General features: G+C 46.2%; 1 protein-coding gene across 1 annotated transcript in view; it reads right to left on the bottom strand.

Moving 5' to 3' along the window:
* LOC8025667 (RNA cytidine acetyltransferase) overlaps positions 1 to 19,909 on the bottom strand; it is a 98,340-nt gene that overhangs the window by 42,081 nt on the left and 36,350 nt on the right. The window contains exons 11-12 of the mRNA XM_029989704.4: positions 18,908 to 19,009; positions 10,198 to 10,272 (exon numbers count right to left, since the gene is read on the bottom strand). Of these exons, the coding sequence (XP_029845564.2) occupies positions 10,198 to 10,272; positions 18,908 to 19,009 (177 nt within the window). The remainder of the gene's footprint in view (positions 1 to 10,197; positions 10,273 to 18,907; positions 19,010 to 19,909) is intronic.

Consider the following 19,909-nt stretch of genomic DNA (forward strand, 5'->3'; position numbering starts at 1 on the left):
AAGATCAAGCTCCAAACGTGAAACTAATTTTTGAGGAAGTTTTCAAACTTGTGCTTCTCGTTCTCACGGTCCCCGCGTCGTCGGCATCATCCGAACGATCCTTCAGTGCCATGCGACGTATGAAAACTTGTTTTCGAAGCACAATGTCACAGGAAAGGTTGACTCATCTACTCTTATCGCACGTGCACGGCGCGCTGACGGCCACTTTGAGCTTAGATCCCGTAATTCAAACCTTTGTCGCACGAACCGCGGAAAGGAAGTCCACGTTTGGCACAGCATGACTGTGAAATGTAAAAATGCCTAAGTGTGTTTGTGCGACTTTTGACCAGTTATAACATCCCTCAGGAGGGTATATTTAAACTCTATATTTATTACAAGTTATTGTTATTAGCACCGAGAAGTTTCACTGGCTCCTTTTGGCGGCCTGCCAGAGTGAGTGAAGGAGACAATATTTCAGCCGAGTCAACTTGCGAACAGTTGGGTATCGGCTGCTGATAACTGGGAAGATCCTTTTTGCTTTATTTTTCGATAGCGTGATTGTATTTTGATTAGTGTGATCATAATCTCACGAGAAAAATCTCTGTTCTCCCCATCATGTCTCGGTGGAAACTGTAGCGATGCTTCTGTGCGTTTTTACGGCCAATATTGTTCGTTTATTTTTCTTTGTTTATATAAAGTATGCACAAGATATGTAAATTAGGTTTATAATTGCGTTGCCATCATTTTCTCGCTGACAATGTAAAGGCACATTACTATTGCAATGTGACTTTAGGTCTACGATACAAATATGCGCATGTTGTAATTTTTCCTGGAGCTCGTTTACAACATTTGCTTGTTCGTTCCTCCCAGCTGACGGTATCTCACGCGGAATCTTTTTTTTATGTTTCATAATATCCTATTGTATGTCTGGAGTTCATATTATGTGATTAGTGAAAATCTGTGGTACTGCTGACCAACCTTCCTTTTTTCTATCTACATATATACCGGGACACGTGGGCTGGCTTGTGTGTACGTGTGTAGGTTTTATAACTTTGGTGGTCGCTTTCAAGGCTGCCTCAGCGTCAGGGCTACCGTGTCATCGATTTATAGATTTCTCAATGTTACCCCTGTTACGTTTAACTTGACCACTAGTTCTTCCTGAAATTCCTTTCCTAGGTTTTCTAAGCTACTGGGACTGCTTTGGATTAGAGTTAATTTGCGCCATCAGTATGCATGTATCTTTCATATATCGCATTTATTGCCCTATTCCTTCTAATTACAGACTCCTCTCTGGTATTTGGTTTCTCCATAATTACGTTAATCATTTATGAACACACGAGAAACGTCATCGTGTAAAATAATGCATGTACATAAGCAGTCGGTGTGGTCAAATAGAATATCGGTAACAAAAACTTGAGAAAACGCCACACAAAGGATACATTTTCGGTTCTAGCTTTTTAATTATCTGTCACAGTTAGTGCGCTCACTTGTAGCGTGTTTATATCATGGTCTTATGACGGTGTGTTAACTGTGTTTATTTATTCATGTAATCATATGCACGACCCCTGTATAGTGCCTGCATGAGCCATCAAAGAAAATAAATGATGATGATGATGATGATGTTTATGGTTGTATTTTTTTTTTTTTTGCTCCCCCAGGGGAAAAATAGTTCCGACGCCACTGCGTGCTGCGTTATCATAGAGACACAAAGAAAAAAACATGGTCAAGGATAGCGCTTTTACGGGGAACGATGAGCTTCCACTACGCCGTCGACGTCGACGATCACCACCGACGCCATGTTTGTGGATAGAAGAAGCCGGCCCGCGACCGGCATGCAACACGCGCGAACGGCTGGTTGGGCCACGACCAATGGGCTCGCCAACGCCTTGCGCCGTGAACGACACGTGCGTGCGTCCCTTCGTCACTATGGCAACTGAAGCCTCTCTCTTCGCTTCTCCCCGCTTCTTCGAGCAACCTCCTTGCCATCCTTGCCCCCGCGAGTGCCGCTTGCGGCTAGTGCCGTTATTTGGTGTCGCACAGGGAAGCGTGCTCGCTGCGCCAGTCGGTCGGCGCGCTGCTCCAGAAACCGCACTATAACCGGTATTTCCCTTCGCGCGCCTGCATTTTAAGCAGTATGTAATTACATGGAGTTCTATGGGAGGCGAACCGGTGGTTTAAAAAAGCCGCGTTATACCCGGTCCTGCACTATAAACGGTTACGTTGTAAGTGGTCTATACTGTATACTTATTGGAGCATCATTTCTCAACACTCAATTCTAGATTTAAATGCGACAGCAATTCTGAGCAAATCCTCTGCACTTACGTATCCGTGACTCGGTTCCCAACCAAGGAAGGGGGAGGCACGCAGCTCTCACATGCATACAGAAGGTAATCCACCCAATGAATGATACATGCTATATTAGCTTCTGAATGGCAAATACCGTTACCGAGGGTCTTATGTTTATTTACTTCTATTAAGAAAATCTTTCGACCTTTCCACTCCGTTGAAGAGGGAAGACCAGCGAAGCTGTACAGTATAGACCACTTACAACGTAACCGCTTATAGTGCAGGACCGGGTATAACGCGTTTTTTTTAAACCACCGGTTCGCCTCCCATAGAACTCCAAGTAATTACATACCGCTTAAAATGCAGGCGCGCGAAGGGAAATACCGGTTATAGTGCGGTGTCTGGCACAGCCCGCCGACCGCGCCGACGACCGGAGCAGCGAGCACGCTTCCCTGTGCGACACTAGATAACGGCGCGAGCCGCAAACGGCACTCGCGGGGCAAGGAGGTTGCTCGGAGAAGCGAAGAGAGAGGCTTCATTTGCCATAGCGACGGAAGGACGCACGCACGTGTCGTTCATGTGCGTGCGTCCCTCCGCTGCGTTGGAAACAAACAACCGAAACGACAGACCAATCACAGGTCGAGAAGTGTTCGCGCGCGTTGCATGCCAATCGCGGGCCGGCGGCTTCTGTCCGCAAACGTGGCGTCGGTTGTGGCATTCATCTCATCGTTCCGCGTAAACGCTATCCTTGACGGTGAATTTTCGTTGTGTGTCGCTATGATAACCCAGCACGTACTAGAAGGGAAGATCCACCTACTCGTGCGGCGATGTGGCGGCGCTCTCAAGACGGCAGAAACGCCCGTGTCGTCGTGTTTGTTTACTTCGGCTAAAGTGGTGCTTTCTAAGCATTTGTGTTTTCAAACATCGCCCGGATTTCTTATTTGGAGCATTTCATGCCTGTGCTCAAGTTCAAGGTATTTTTCTGGCGCGTACCGTATGAAGGATGCGAATTTTCACGCGTTTTCATCTCCGGAGAAAAGTGATTAGGGTTAGCAATCCTGAACGCTCGCAACGTCCGTCCGCAACCCGCGACGCCGTTAAAAGGCTGCGCCAGGCAAAAGCCGCTTATTTCTTTCAAAATGTGTGACACACTTGAGAGAGATGTGTACTAGTCTGGTGAAATAAAGACTTTTCTCAAACTAAGCTTTATTTTTCATCTAACATAAAATAAATTATTTTACAAAGGTAGGTTGTCTCATGGCATGTATTTTGGCCTGAAAAATTGATGTTTTGGTTATAACGCGGTACCGCTTATAGTGCGGATTTTCGCGACTCCCGCGACATACGTTATATGCGGTCTACACTGTATTATGGTGGCTTCTGTTTTCGGCGGCATTCCAGGCAAGCGATCTGCTCTTCTTTCGCAAGGGATTCGGAACCACTCGACGTAGTGAAAATCGAGGTGATAGCGGCTTCTCGGCATTGCGCGGCCATTCGCGCTGCTGCGCACGTTGCCGCTCCTTGCGCTGTTGCTCTTTCTCCGAACGAACGACATGCAGCTGACCCATCGAGAGTCCAAAGGGCAACTGAGAAGAGTGCTAGCGCAATTTCGACGTCACGGGACACAGGACACATGATTTGTAGGTGAGACAATGTTTTATTCTAGGACAGCCGCGCCAACCACGGGACGTGCTCTTTCTTTTTTTTCTCCTCTTTTTTGTCGTGACCCTATAATGTCTTTGTTTTCTCCTTTTCTACCGCAACTTAGTAATGTATTCGTTTTTCTCCTTTCTTCTTTTTACCCCGGGGGTGCGCGTGAGCTTCGTGTCTGAAGCTTCCTTTTTCTTTTTCTTTCACAACACATAAGTTGGGAGTCAGTGCTCTTTCCTGCGTTCTATTTTCTTCCTCCTGTGCTTTTGCACTCTTTTAGGTATGTTTTCTAAGTACCAGCTAGCTCAACTCCCTACATTATGATTACACTTCTGGTTTCACGTTCTGGTTCCCATTCTGGTTTCGCAAAATATTTTGTGAAACCAGCGCATCTAACAGCCGCGGATACTTCTTTGTCACCGAGGATGAGACGTGCCCTGCTACCTGCGCTCCGCCGACAGTTTTGCTTTCGGGTGAACACTGGCCGTCACACACAGCCGTCGTTGAAAGCACCGTCTGGCAACCAGGCACATCTGCGTTGGACCCGAGTGTACAAAAGGAACAGCACATGATCCACCGACGGGGCTAGGTGCCGACATGAGTTCAGCGCGCTCATGTTTGCTTCTGCTTCAGGTTTGTCCTTTACGACCTAATACTAGGTGCCATACTTCAGACCCATTCTCTTTGTTGGTGCGTGTCCCAACGGTGTAAAGCACCTGTGTACTAGAGTACTTGATGGAGCAATCAGTTCTGTTTTAATGCTGTCTACTATCAAGCCGCTGCTCCTTGCTTTGAGAATGTCAAAAGTAACCCAGGTACTATCGAGCTTGAAAAACAAATAGCGAAAATCATGACATTGGTGTCGGTTCTGCCGAAAGTTGAGCAGGGACAGTCAAAGCTCTCACAGGAGCTCAACAGCGTACAAGCCAAACAGTAGACGATGGATGAAAAACTAGAATCACTATCATCTAAAGTACAGGCCATGGAAAACGATTCAACAATAATCAAAACGCTAAAGAAGGAACTGCGTGCTGTTGACACCCCCACAAAAGAATTATAGCAGCAAGTGTCACATCGTGCCTCGACGGTCAAACTTAATTTTTTATGGTATTCCAGATGCCAAGAATGAGTCATGCCTTGTTTCTGAAAAAAATGTGATAAAACTGTGTCTTGATCGCCTTGGATCTGCTCTCAAACAATTCGCTATTGAGCATCATAAACTGGGCACCTTCAGTGATCAACGAAGCAGACAAATAATAGTGAAATTTGAGTCTTTCAAGACGAAGCAAGAGCTTTTGCTTTAAAGTCCGACGTTTAAAAACACGTTGTAGAGACTTAGCCAAGACTTCTCGCTTAAAGTCTGGATGGAGTGTAGGAAACTACTCAATTTTGCCAAATTTAAAAAGCCTCTGTTCAAGCTTAGATTTAATAAACTCTCGATTGGGCCAACCCCATACATCTATGATATGGATTCCCAAACCGTCATAGAATGTAATCGATAGCAATTTTAAACTGTTTCTGCGACATTGTCAGCGTCAGTCCATAACATTACCTTTATTGTAAACTGCCAAAGTGTTCGGAATCACCACTCCGGACGTTGTTATTAGAACTGAGTCATGGCTTGATCCATCTGTTTTTTGAACACTGAGGTCTTCCCCCCAAACTTTGTTGTCTACCGTAACAATAGAGATAATCACGGTGGTGGTAAACTTTTGCTTGTTCATCAAAGCCTGTATAGCATTCCTGCAGATATTACCAGAGTGTCTTGTGAAATGGTGTGGCCTAAGATTTTCCTCTCCCGAGGTGAATGCTTAACTGTTGGTTATAGGCCCCCATCGAGCACTGCTCAACCATTTATTCCATTCCATTTATTTATCCTTAAAGGGGCGGTGCAACAATTTTCAGACTTCGGTCAAAGGTTTCTGGAAGTTGTCCTCTGTCACTTCTGAAGTAAAGAACAGAAAACCGATTTTGCCTGCGTGTCCTAGTTGTTGCGTAAAAAAAATATAAAGATTGGTATTTCGGGCACTCCTCAACTCACTCCCAGTCTTCAGGGTCACACCTGGTCGCACTCCCAGTGACGTCATTCGGAGTGCCGTGTAGCTTCCCGTGTGCTATCTCGGAGGACGCTTCTCCTCCCTCTCTCTGCTGACATTAGCGGGCGCTATGCTGCAGCTGAGAGCCGAGCGAGGTCACGTAATCTTTCCGCCGCAGTTCCTTCGGCTGCCACTTGGGGCTGCAGGTGGGGGAAAAATCTCGACTTTTGCTTTGCGATTATGCAGCGGAATCGCAACATTTTTAATTAAGGAAGTGTTTTTTCTATCCTTTGGGACACGATAAACAACGTAAAAATGGCGAGATGCAAATTCTTTTAATCATAAAATCGTTGCACCGCCCCTTTAAGGGCCCGGGTGGGGCATTACATAAGGGGGGGAGTAGACGAGAACTAAAATACACTTTGACACTTGAAAACGACAAAAATAGGAAAAGGAGAGAGTCAAAATAACAATAGTAAAAAACACAAAGTACTGATATGGTTTAGTCGGGAATGGTTAGTGGTTGTGTAAAGAGACTTCCTGGCGAAACTTTATTGGGTCAGTGATGACTACAATGTCGTCGGGAAGGGAGTTCCAGATGGCTATTGCATGAGGGAAAAAGGAAGTGTTGAAGGCAAGCGTTTTGCCTGCAATACGCTTGATGCATTGACTGTGATTAAGGCGTGATGATACTCGGTCTGGAGGAGCAAGAGGGGTGGTATGGGTGTATGGATAGTTATAGTAGAACTTATGCAATAAACATAACCGAGAGTTCAATCTTCGACTGGACAGTAAGGGTAGTTCTAGAGTTTCTTTAAGTTGGGTCACACTGATGTCATGAGTATAAGCTGATGCGATGAATCGGGCTGCGTGGGTTTGTATGCGTTCCAGGTTATCAGAGAGGTAAGCTTGAGATTTATCTCATTGTATATTGCACTTTCTGTTGTTGCACTAGGTTATGTTGTTCTGGGTGGCGATAGTTATCTACCAGATGTTCCTTGGAGAGATCAGCGTCCCGTGAAATTTATTGTTGCTCCATGCCACATATTCAAACATTATTAATGACTGATTTGTGTCAGTTTGTTACTGAACCCACAATGGTTGACTTTAGTCGTTTAAGTGTTTTGGATATCATTCTTTGTAATAGATTCCCATCAATAACCTCTGTTTCAGTAGTGCCAGGAATAAGAGATCACGAGGCAGATGTAGCATTCCTGAAATGTTTGAAAGTGCCCAGATACAAAAACCCACCCCAAAAGACATACATGTTCAATAGAGGGGATTATGACAGTATGAGTTTTGATCTCATGATTTTTTTTGTCTGATTTTGAAGTGCACAGTGTGTCCACTGATGTGAATACCTTGTGGAATATCTTTAAAAATAAAATGCTGGAATTAGTAAATATTTATGTCCCAACCAAGGTAGTCAGTGCAAAGAACTTTTCACATACACAGACATCCTGAAACGTTAACTTTTCCCCTAAAACAATTAGTGACTGGAACATGTTGCCCGACTCACTGGTAGAGCTTCCCAACGTTCAATCCTTTTTTGATGAAACCATGTTATTGTAGTCTGTTCACACGGTTTACTTTCTTCGGCCTCTGCTTGCTGTTGATCGTGTTCTCATATTAATGTAGCATATATCGGCATGTTTCTCCCGTACGATTTGTTATTTTTCTTGTTGCTCGTTTCGCTTGTGTATTTCTGTCCTGCCTACTGTAATGCCCGCCGGGCGATGTAGGTATCAAATAAATAAATAAATCTGAAGGCTTCATTTTCTTTTTCACTGAGCAGGTTATTGCTTTTAAGTAATTACCGTATTTACTCGCATAATAAACGCACCCCCCACAACGGGCATCAATATTTTGACTTTTTTTTTCTCTCCCGTAATCAACGCACCTCCAATTTTCAGATCCGCGAGTCTCGAATTGGGTCCAATTTAGCAGGCCACCAAGCCAATTTTCATTCGCCACCAAGCGGTCAGGCCAAGTCAAGCCAAGCTGCTCTCGTAATGGCCGCAAGTGCGTAGTGGTAGTTACGGAACTGATCAACCGTGAAACCGAGTGTCGCGCAGACTTGATGAAGCTTGGGTCAAAGAATTGCTGAGCCCCGAACATTTTTCGCCTATCGGATGCACTGATGTCAACAAACAAGCCGTCCTCTGTGGTCCAATTTTGGACAGTGAAATCGTGGAAGTGGTTAGGCCTAATATACTCTGGGTAAATGCGCTTATTTGATCCGCAACAGAATGGCACAGGTGCACGCTGTGCTGTAGGCTGCGAGTGTCTGGTAGCCTCTCTGTGAACGAAACATGACCTGTGCGAGCGGGCCTCGGGGGCCGGTGGTTGGACTTCGTACGAGTTCTTGTCTCCGTGACAAAACATGAACATGATCCGTGCAAGCAGGCTTGGCGGTCGGACTTTGTAGAAGTTCTTTTCTCCGTGAACAAAACTTGATCCATGCGAGCGGGCTTCGGCGGTCGGGGCTTGGACTTCGTACGAGTTCTTATACGCGTAGTAACCGATTGTACCTGAGCGTGCCCGCCGGATACTAGCAATATATATCCCCTAAGAACGGCCGTGTTGCTTTTCGTGCTGAGTGAGCTTCGTAGGTCGCTTTTCCTTAGGCAAAAGGCACCCCGAAAGCGCCCTAAAGAGGTTTGCAATTTATAAAGCATGGTTATTGTGGCGCGCCCCCGAACAGCCATGGGTGCGCCTTCATCACTGGAAACGTGCCACAGTACCTTGCCGTGTCGTATTGGCACCTAACATGACATTTGCACGAAGTGTGTCCATGCAAAAATTTTACCCCGTGTAATAAACGCCAAATATGTGTCAATTTTTTGGGAAAAAAAGTGTGTTCATTATGCGAGTAAATACGGTAGAGAAGTTCCACATGTTTTTGTCGCAAGAGGCTAATCGCCAAAGTTATAATCATTGTTTTCTGGATTATAAGGCCCGTGGATAGTATGTATCCGCACAGTCTTGTGAAAGTCGTCTAACCGGGGTTCCACCATATCCACAAATGGGGAAGTCGAGAGAATGGTGCACACGATGAAGGAGCTCTCGAGTACCAGACCCCACACGAGGTGCTTCCCGAGTACCGAAAAGTGCCACGGAGCAGTGAAAGCAGTCCATCGCAACCCTTCTTCAGCCGACGTCTTCGAATCAGAGTCCCCAAGCTAGGGGAAGCTCCAATTCCTGCTTGGCCGTCGCGGGAAGACAAGAAACAAACCTCGATCGGCATCCTCGCATTCAGTGCCTTTGATTTTTTTCCATGGGGGAAGACGCATGGTTGGACAATATTTCTCGCATCGCCAAATTGCTCGGTCCGGCCCAAACAGAGACTGGACCAGTACATGGTGAAGACATCAGCGGGAGTAGTTCGGCGCAGTCGCCGGCACTTGGCACCGTTTGGCACTCCAGACCCGCGGTGGTAGGACGTTACGGCGCAAGACACGTCGGGAAGGACGGCCATTGCAGCCCCTGTTCACGGAGCCCTGCGAGTTGCGATGCTCTTTGCCAGCAGCTTACCTCGCCGCAGGATTCAAGGTGGCGGCGATGGTGCCATGCCTCAAGACCATTTTACGTGACACGGGCAAAGAGTGAAAGCTTGGGTACGACTGAACTTGTGGACATTGTTGTATATCGAGTCTTTCATTCTCAAAATGCACGATGGAGATGCGTGACTAGCGCGACACGGTACGCAATGTGTCGCTGCTTAGCGCAAGCGCTAGGTAGCGATGTTATCTTCGTTGCGAGGATTCTGAATAGAGGTCACTCGGGTTTCGGTCCTTACCACAGACGACTGTTTCTCGGCCATGTACGCACGGTTATAGCTCTGAGCCAGTCGTGACCGGCAATTATATGATGCTCTTGAGCGTGTTATTTGTGACATTTGCACAATGGGTTACACAAACTTGGTTACTTTCTACCCGAAATACCCGTAGCAGTGGTCCTTTATACATTGCAGGGCAGTGTATTCTATTCACTAAAAAGCAATTGAAGTAGAAACACACAACACTTTGTCTACCTCGTTAAACAAACTGTTTCGCAGCAAAGGTGTTCTCTGTGACAAGCATGTAGCGCCCTCTCCCGTCCACCCGCCAAGCCTGGCGGCCATCGACGAGTGGACGGGAGAGGGCACTACATGCTTGTCACAATACCAAAGCATTTGAGTGTACAAAAAAAAAAAAGTAAATAAAAGTACAAATTCTTTTGCAATTATTTTATAGTAGAAACTTACCCTCTGGTATTCGGGATGAGTTGCAATCCTCACAATGCGAGCCCCAGCCAAGCCAGCAAACTCTTCGTCTTGGAACTGCAGACAAACCACAAATTGCATCAATGGCCTCTAAGCTCACACAAAGTGGCCAGCAACTTTCAAAACAAAGAACAAACATTTCTGGAGCTAGAGGAACACAGAAGCTAAACAAGAGCAGACGCTGTGCTAGTAAATGATATAAAACAAGTAGACCCCGAAGCTCATATTATCAGCTAGATCAAAGCAAGTTATGGCAGCTTCACACCCTACAATGAGCACAAACATTCTCCACCACAGCTGCAGCATATGTTCAAGAAAACCCAAACATTGCAACACTGGTATGCGAGGCTTGTTGGCTCAGACTAGCCACTGCTGCTTGTCACTTTACGTGTGAACTCTGAAACTGTAAACCTATTCCCACAGTGCAATGCTCTGCAAGCGGGGCAGCGCAAGCAAAAGTAAACCACAATATCCCAAGTTGCCAGTCATCGCCCACTCTACCTTGAGGGACGTAAGGACGCCCACCCGAAATGAAGAGATAAATGGTGGAAAACATGGGGTGGGCTACCTCTACAAATGCAAAAACGAAAGTTTATAACAAAAATGGTGGTGAAACAAGGGGGCATCTGCTACAAACCATGTGAAACAGAAACTGATACCGCCGATTGCGGACACGGCAAATTCGAGTTTCACGATGCCATAAACACCCGGGAATTTGCTACAAACTCCTGCGTCAGGGAGAAAGATATCGCGGAATGCGGACACCGCAGATTCGCTTTTCAGGGTGCAAAGGGCACGCGGGAACCGATATTGCAAGTGCAGATTCGTGGCCAAAAACTGCGAGAACCCGCTACAAACTCGCATGTCGCGGGAACGGATATTGCAGATCGCGGATGCAGCAAACTTGCATTTCACGATGCAATGAACGCACGGGATCAACTTGCGAGTCACGGGAACCAAGATTGCACGTGCAGGTCGCGAACAAAAAAGCACCAGCGCGCTACGAACTCGCTCGTCACACGCACCGGTGCTACAGATCACGAGGTTGATGAAACTCCCGTTCGACGTTGCGCAATGTTCGACGAGAATCGCGTCAACCGCGTGAAATAGGGGGTGGGCGATGTTTTAGAATTCTTATGTCATACAGTCGAACCTCGCTTTTTAGCTTAAGCCACCGGGACCCGCAAATTTTAAATTTGGAACTTCATAAAATTGAGAAAGTCATTTATTGAGCATAGAATTCAATCAAAACTATCAATGCAGCAGCATCCCACAAACTACAGTGGTATGACATTTCCGCAGTCCACGGGCCAAACTTTAAAAAAAAGTGCATACAAGCTCGCGAATGAGCCAGAGCCCCGCTGCTTGCGAGTGACGAAAAACAAAATCTTGCAGAGAACGACAAATTTATTGCCTAGTGAAAAAGCTCGTGATTTTTGTCTAAGCGCGCTTTGTGAGCAGAGGGTGCACAGGCTCCTCTTGTGCTACGAAACAAGCTGCACTATTTCCACGTTGTCAAGAACGCTCGCCGTGTCTGCGTTCACAAAGTCGTCCAAGTTCCCTCCCATCTGCGGCCACCTCATCTCGCCAACGAAGCTCTTCCCAGCAACTGGGTGACGACTGTTCTTGCTCGCGTTACAAAACCGGTCGTGGCAAAAGCGGCAAAGGAGGCATCCATGCTGCCGCCAGTCGCACGTGGCGTCGAGCAACTTCCGTTGCTGTAGCCATTTGGTAAAACCGATTCAAAGCCGGGTAGGAAATGCGCAGTGTGTCCTTCTGTGCAGCTTCGGTTTATAAGTCCCTAAGAACCAAAATGAGGATGCCTCCACGGCCTTGATTGTACCGTTCTTACGCCAATAGCACGCTGCCAGACATTCTAGATGCCATAGTTTTAGAAAAACTTCTTTTACTATGAATATTTTTTTCCAGAATACGTCGTCAAGAGAAGTTTTGTGGTCAAGTTTGTTTCGTTATCTCGAGTTCATAAAAGCCTACGAACAACTGTTGAAGAAATCTAAAGTTCTTAGTCAATGAGTAACGGTTGATAGTGGAGCTTGTTGGTACATACTTGTATATATATATTTGACAGCTTGAACCAGGGGAAGATATAGAGAAATTGAGACAGGAGAGAATAGACAGCTGACTACCAACGATTATTTAGTGGGAACTTCTTTTTTCTTGCGTGTTTTCAGACACCAACAAAAATTATTAAATATTAAAACCTATTATACTAATATAATGATAACAACGAGCTTAACAGCCTCAGCACAAAAATAAAGAAAACGAAGAAGGGACACCTGCAAGTTTTTTTCTCAGCAAAAACACATAAGGAAGGCATACCGTTTCGGGCCATTGTGTCGGAAAGAGGAACCTGGCAAGTCCATTTGTCGACGTTCCTGGCGAAACAGTTGTCCTTGATAGAATCCGACGATCCGTACAGAATTAAGAATTCGGAACATTTAATTGAATATCTTAAGAAGAATGGAGAAAGCGTCACATCTGGATTTTCCATCGATATCCAAGATATGTATTACTCAATCCCACACAGAAGACTCATGGCAATTCTCCGATCCACCATCGAGGAGCAGGGCTCTACAGCGTTTCAGAATACTGCTGGACTAAGTGTGAGCACCTTCTTGGAACTATTAGGTGTATATTTGACTTCCACTGTAGTAGACTTTCAAGATCAACAATATGTGCAAAAGAGTGGAGTGTGTATTGGGTCTCGGGTAGCGCCGCAATTGTGTGACTTATTCCTGGGGGCATGCGGAAAGATCATCGCAAGTAATCTGACAGATACAAGGGTCACAGCCATCTTCCGATATGTGGACGATTTTTTAGTACTTTGTGCCACAGAAGGTGACGACCAGAGTGAAGAATGCAAGGATACTATTCTGCAAGTGTTTCAAGAAAGTTGCCCCGAATTGGTGTTCACACATGAATCACCTGTGGACAAAAATATCAAATTCCTAGACCTCGCGCTAATTTTCCAACAAGGGCACGTTTGCTGGAGGTACGAACCCCGGTCAGCAAAAGGGTTTCTGCCGTTTACCTCTGGCCACTCAAGAACTATTAAGAGAGGTATCGCCAGCACGGCGTTAGTTTCTGCCTTAAACGAATCATGTAAACACCAGATAGGGCAGAGCTTTGAAAAACAGATGTCACGATTACGGAATTCGGGATACCCAACAAGTATCTTGGTACCCGTTTGTGAGACCATCTGCAGAAACTTGAAGAGTGCAAAGTCGGGCAAAAAAGTAAACGAGGAAACCCGAAGGAAGATCGCTGTGCTACCATACGTTCACGGGATTACGCACAAATTGAAAAAGATCGCCGCGAGGAATGAGATCCAAGTAGCATGCTCCGCGCCTAACAAAGCGTACTCCCTGTGCAGACGAGTTAACAACAGAACAGGCAAAGAAAAAACGTGCAACATTGCCCACAGAACACAATATGTACCATGCATGACAGGAGTGGTTTACAACATTCCCTTTTCATGCGGGAAGTGCTACATCGGCCAGACGGGCCGATGCATTAACGACAGAGCCCGCGAGCACGCAGCATCCCTTAAAGGAACGTCGGCAGGGCATCTTGCAGCTCATTGCAGGACTTGCCACTGCAGTGCAGCGTTCAAGGACATAACCATCCTAGCCAGTAATAATAATACTCATGCGCGCGAGATGCTCGAGGCGCTAGCTATCGAAGAACAAGCGAGTGGGTGCGTGAGCACCCCGTCCATCACTATTCACAAAAAGGAGAGACAATATCTATGGTGCGTCACGGTCCAGAAAATGGCAGTATGAGCTTGTGGCGGGTGAATTTAAAATATTAGTTTAGGTTTAGGTAATGTGAAAATTTTGTAAACATACACATGCATTATTATATTAGTATAATAGGTTTTAATATTTAATAATTTTTGTTGGTGTCTGAAAACACGCAAGAAAAAAGAAGTTCCCACTAAATAATCGTTAGTAGTCAGCTGTCTATTCTCTCCTGTCTCAATTTCTCTATATCTTCCCCTGGTTCAAGCTGTCAAATATATATTCTTAGTCAAATCGGGAAATTCGTAAAATCGGGTTTCATAAAATCGAGTTTCAACTGTAGATATTTAGCCACAAAAATAGGATTACAGAATTTTCTGATAATCACCTGCCCCTTCAAAATCTTTAATTATGGACCTCACAATCTGCGAAACACCTATCCTATTCAAATGACGCAACCGCAAGCGTAAGGTCACCGGACGTGTGCGACTACAAAAAAGAATGAAGATAGCATAGTAAAGCCTTGTTTTGTTGAGGAACAAGAATCCGTCTGAATGAGAGAAAAAAAAAAAAAAAAAAGGGCCGAAATCGCCGCTGCCATTATGCTGACTCTCCAAGAAACACGTCAGCATTTCACGCAGTTGGTATATATAACGAAGCACAGTGAATGCAGCCTCTCGGCACTTCTCCAGGGGGGGGGGGGGGGGGGGGTCAATGTTCCCGAAACCCCTTTCCTCCCTGTTGCAAGAAGCTCAGGTGAGTTAGCGTGAGCATAAAGAACGTGCGCACGATGCACGAAAAACGGCAGAGCCCTTTTGTTGTCGTGTAATACGTGCGCATAAAAGAGCGACGACACTGTGCGCTCGCAGCCCGGTGACATGGTGAGACGACTGCGCATCAAGAATGGCGTGGCAGGTCAAACAGCAAAACCGCAGCCCAAGTGCATCCACAGGTCTGCAAAGCCGGAGGCAGGACCTTCCAATGGCGTGTAAAGCGTGCACCCACACCCCGGCCGCTTACTTCAAGAGGCTAGGCGATACGACGTGTAACGACGACAACCACACAGGACTGGCTGGTTATACAGAGTGTGATGTAAAACGTAGCAATTGAGGTAGAGTGGGGGACGGCGGGGCATCCCAAGGGGGGCGGGGGAGACAAGCGCCCAGTGATGCACCAGCCATCTCCCACTGCACAGCGCCGAAATTGGCAAAGGGGACGTCACCTGCGATCTTCGGTTGCTAGGTGTTCAACGGGGCGTCGCTCACTATAACCAGCCAATCCAGTGCGCCCTCCATTGCTACGCGTCCTATCGCCTAGCCTCTCGAAATATGCACCCCGCCACCATCTGTTGGTGCTTGCAGAAGGTGTTTCCTAGCCAGTCTCCACAGCCAATGGGGCTTTTGAGCCATCCTGTGGCGATGTTGCGAACTTTGAATGCTCCGAACCGTCCAAGGTCGGCGCATGTACAAGGGCACTAATGCTAACGCATTAAAAGTGGAAAGACTGCAAACATATGCAGTTCCCCATCCGCAGATTGCGAGTTCAGTGTACAGGGAGGGCTAAAGCCCCATAAGCTCCTGGCTACGCCCCTGTCGCCTACCGTAAAGTTCCGAGAGAACACCCACCACCGCGCCCATGCCGGTTTTCTGGCTAAATATCTGTAACACAGAAATTCCGAAACATTGCCCAGCCCCCGATTCCCGTTGGACGTCAAGTGATGTCCGACGGGAATCGCATTTGTTGCGCGATCTGCTGTACTGTACGTCTGATAAGCGAGTTCATAGCGGGTTCATGCATTTTTATCTACAATCTGCGTGCGCAATATCGGCTCCCCTAACACGCCGAGTTGTTCCCGTGTGTATATTGCAGTGATGTGATTGGCCTAAGCCATTTTGGAGCACCTTTCGGAGCAGCCAAAGCAGTGATTTGGAGCAGCAGAAGTGGCTTTTGAAGCAGATATCCTTAGAAAAAAAAAAAAAAAGAATTGCTTTAAGTGCTGGACAAATGAAGGGAACTTTGCTCACTGCAATTAACAAATTATGGTCAGGTTAGACCACCTGAGTCTTTTAACACGTAAGTGAAATGCCGGTGACATGACATACTTTGCAATGCTTCAGTTAAATCAGACATATACATGTACCCACAATAGATAAATAAGAACCAAACTGCACACATAAAAGTTTATTTCAAAATGAGCAGCTTAGTACTAAACGTCACAGCATTACGTTAACTAGTTATATAATATAATAAATTGAAGCACTCTCGGACTGATGAAACACGTAACTACTGCAGTGCAATGCAAAATTGTACACAAGAAAAAGGTGCATTACAACTAGTGGGTGCTTTTCTTTTTGCTTTTCCAAACTTTCTGCAAGGCTGCTGTAATCCTCGCTTTGCCTTTGGCAAGTAATGAATGTCCACTTTTAATGTGTCCAAAGAGACATTGAGACATCCCACAAGTGTACAGTGCTGTAGGCATTGCCGAGCAATTCCGAAAAACCGCTGGCCACCATTTTACTAGTTCCCGACGTGTCAGATTTTCGTCAAAATTAAGCAAACGTAAAGAAATGGATTGCAAGCGTCCCGGCTGGTGCCTCTGTCGTGCAATCAAGTTCACATACACGTGAGGGCAACTTCGGCAGGTTGCAGTTGCACGTGCTTCGTCGCGCAAGCAGACAATGGCCGTTCGATCGAAACCGAAACCATGCCACCCCGCTCCGTCGCCAATAGGCTCCCAAAATTGTATGCCAAATGTCCAGCATACAACAAAAAACGGTCCAGCAGGGCGTGCTTGCCAGGTCGGCAAACAAGGTACAAGCTAAACACACACACAAAAAAAAGAACCTGAGCGCACTGATGCAAGACATTGTGAGCCAGGGTCAAAAAGTTCTTGTAGCGCTGTGTCCAACGACTGAACTCGAGACAAACAAGCGCACTGTACGGCTTCAGCGTGCAGACATTGGCTTCTTTGCTTTAGCTCACTTCTCTTCGCCAACTTTCTTTCGCGGCAGATTTTTCACGTCCGAGGTTCCTTTCGAAAGAAAGCCCACCGAAAGAAACCTAGGTAATTAATACTTAGACACAGCAGTCCGAGTTAAAGAGGGACTTTTGTAGTAGCATATGATTTAAACAAAAACATGAATGTTGATGACCTTGCACCAGTCCTTACGTTTCAGTTTAGAAAGCGCCCTATCTGCAGCGACCCGGGGACGGCAACACTTGACGTCATGCAACCACGGTGACTGCTAGGCAGGGACCAAAGATAGTTTTCCCACGGCCGTTGCTTTCAGGAGCGAGTGCTTCAGCTCACTCCCGCCATGCAACAACGTGGTTTCGTTTCACAGCATGACGGCAGGGCTGGTACCCGGCACGCTAGCGTCGGAGCGTCCGCATATACTTGCATCTATAGTTGCAAAAGTTTTAAAAAGACGCGAAACGAGACCCACGAGACGACGAAAACGCGAAACGAGACACGGCGGGAAAAACCATGCAAGACAGGATGGACGATTGATGCAGGGTATTTTATGTCAAGCAGCGGCTTGCACCACCTAATTCACGCATGCTCGACTACGGTACTCAGTTTAGTTTTGGTTTTGAAAGGCGAACAAAATTGGTCCTTTGGCGCCGGCTTGGCACAGATTACCCATATTTTGGCAAAATGTACCAAGATGTATCAGGGTTAGCCCCTTAGTGCAGTTTGGCACACTTGGCGCAGCAATCACATCACTGATATTGCATCGTGAAATGTGAATCTGCTGTGTCTGCGATCTGCAGTATCCATTCCCGTGACATGAAAGTTTGTAGCAGATTCCAGCGTTTTTGTTCACGGCCTGCGTGCGCGACATCAATTCCCGTAGCCACGAGATGGTCCCATGCGCATATTGCATTGTGAAATACAATTCTGCTGCGTTCGCGATCTGTGGTATTTATTCTCGTGACATACGAGTTTGTAGCGGATTCCCGCATTTTGTCCGCGATCTGTGCGCGCAATATCGGTTCCCGTCACAAGTAAGTTTGTTGCGAGTTACACGTGTGTTTATTGCACCATAAAACCTGAATCTGCTGCATCCGTGATTTGCATTATTAGTTCCCGTGAGGTGCAAGTTCTCAAAGGGTTTCCACGAGTCCTTCACAATGCAAGATGTGAATCTGCTGCGTCCGCAACTTACAGCATCCTTTCCCACAACAAGGCACTTTGTAGTGAATCTTGCGTGTTTATCGCATCGTGAAACGATAATTTGCGGTGTCCGCGATCTGGAGTACCAGTTCTCACGTCACATGGTTTGTAGCAGGTGCCCCGCTATTGATCGTTAATTTTTCATCAACTTTTGCTGTGGCATACCTGAAGATAGCCCACCTCATGTTTTTTGCCATTTGTCTCTTCATTTTGGGTGCACATTCTTTCTGAACTTTACAGTACCGTATCTGTTCGAATATAAGGCGGTCACAATTATAAGGCGAGGGGGCAGTGAAGGACCTAAGAAAAAGAAAAAAAAATGTCATATTGCTATACTGAGCTTCGAATATAAGGCGGGGTATGGCTTTGGGATTACGGATTTTGTAAAAAAGCCTCGCCTTATATTCAAATAAATACGGTATAAAGCCATCACTTTAAAAATCTGACGAGAAGAAAACTATGCCAGGTTTTCCAAGTATTCCGTGTGTATGTCTAAGCACTGCTGCCGTTGTTGCGACGGCTCCCCGATTCTTTTGGCGTAGAAAGGCCAAGCCGTGCGACAGGCGATGGGACGTGTGTGACATGTGTGGGGGGGGGGGGGAGTGAGACGAATGTGCGATGGATGGACGTAGGAAACAAAACGTGTAACCGCAACCAGGAAATTCCCCAGAGTATGATTCTGCGAGTATCGCAAATTTATCCCCCGAGCACCTGAGCTACGCAGAGCCCGAGGGAGAGGAGGAGGTGTGCTCACCTGCTGGGACACGGTCCAGGGGATGAGGTCCCCGTGGGCCCTCCTGCCCCGAGCAAAGTTGTCCGACACGCTGGCCCGGGAGATGCCGCCCTCGTAGCACACCTGCGAAGGGGAGGGTCACGATTCTAGAAACGCGTCGTTCCTGGCTGCCCGTTTCGTTCCAGGCCCCGTTGAACTACCATTAGCTCCGGTCTATAAGTTGCACCCCCCCCTACGAGTGGTCATTTTTACAAAAAAGTTGATATATAAGTAGGATTCTGTATTTTCCGTGTTTATTTCACGCCAAACTCGGAGGGTGCTTTTCAAAGTTTATTTTTTGCACAAAAGCCTGGGTTTATTGGAGTGCATATTTGTTAGATTCCCAATTTTCTGAAATTCATTTCACTGCCTAAATGCAGTATAGTAAGACATTTTATCTCCGTACGGCAATTTTCCAATAAGCTATTGGGGAGGTCTACAGCTATTGATGTAAGTCGCCTCACTTGGCAAGGAAATCTATCATATAAAATTGCTGCAAGATACTGAGCATTTCTAAGCTTCAGCTGTAACTAGTGTAACGGTGCTGCTACTCTGGCAACCTGCCGCACCGTGAGCAGTGCCACCGTAGGCTATTTTAAGGACGCCCCATTAAACTTCATGCTCTTTTCTTTAATCACTACCCCACAGCTTGTGTCATTCGATACAACTAGAACATAAGGGGGGGGGGGGGGGGGGGGGGGGTGCGGCTATCTAATTTTTACCCTGAAATCTACACTTTTTCTATAAAAATGTCAATCTGAAAAGTGTTCCACATAATGGGGCATTTTCTACTCATCAAAACCATACTTTTTGGCAATAAGTTCATTTAAAGAGAAAATTAAAAATCTAGCCACAATGCTCATTAAATTCTAGTTCAGAAACATCCACACAAAGAGTAAATTCTGCGATTCCTTGAAATGATAGATTTCTTAAAACGAAAGTTGCTGCAAAAAAGTGAAACTGAGAAAAACTTATCTGAAGTTT

Source organism: Ixodes scapularis, unplaced genomic scaffold, assembly GCF_016920785.2.
Source record: "Ixodes scapularis isolate PalLabHiFi unplaced genomic scaffold, ASM1692078v2 PGA_scaffold7__128_contigs__length_106722199, whole genome shotgun sequence".
Lineage (NCBI taxonomy): Eukaryota > Metazoa > Arthropoda > Arachnida > Ixodida > Ixodidae > Ixodes > Ixodes scapularis.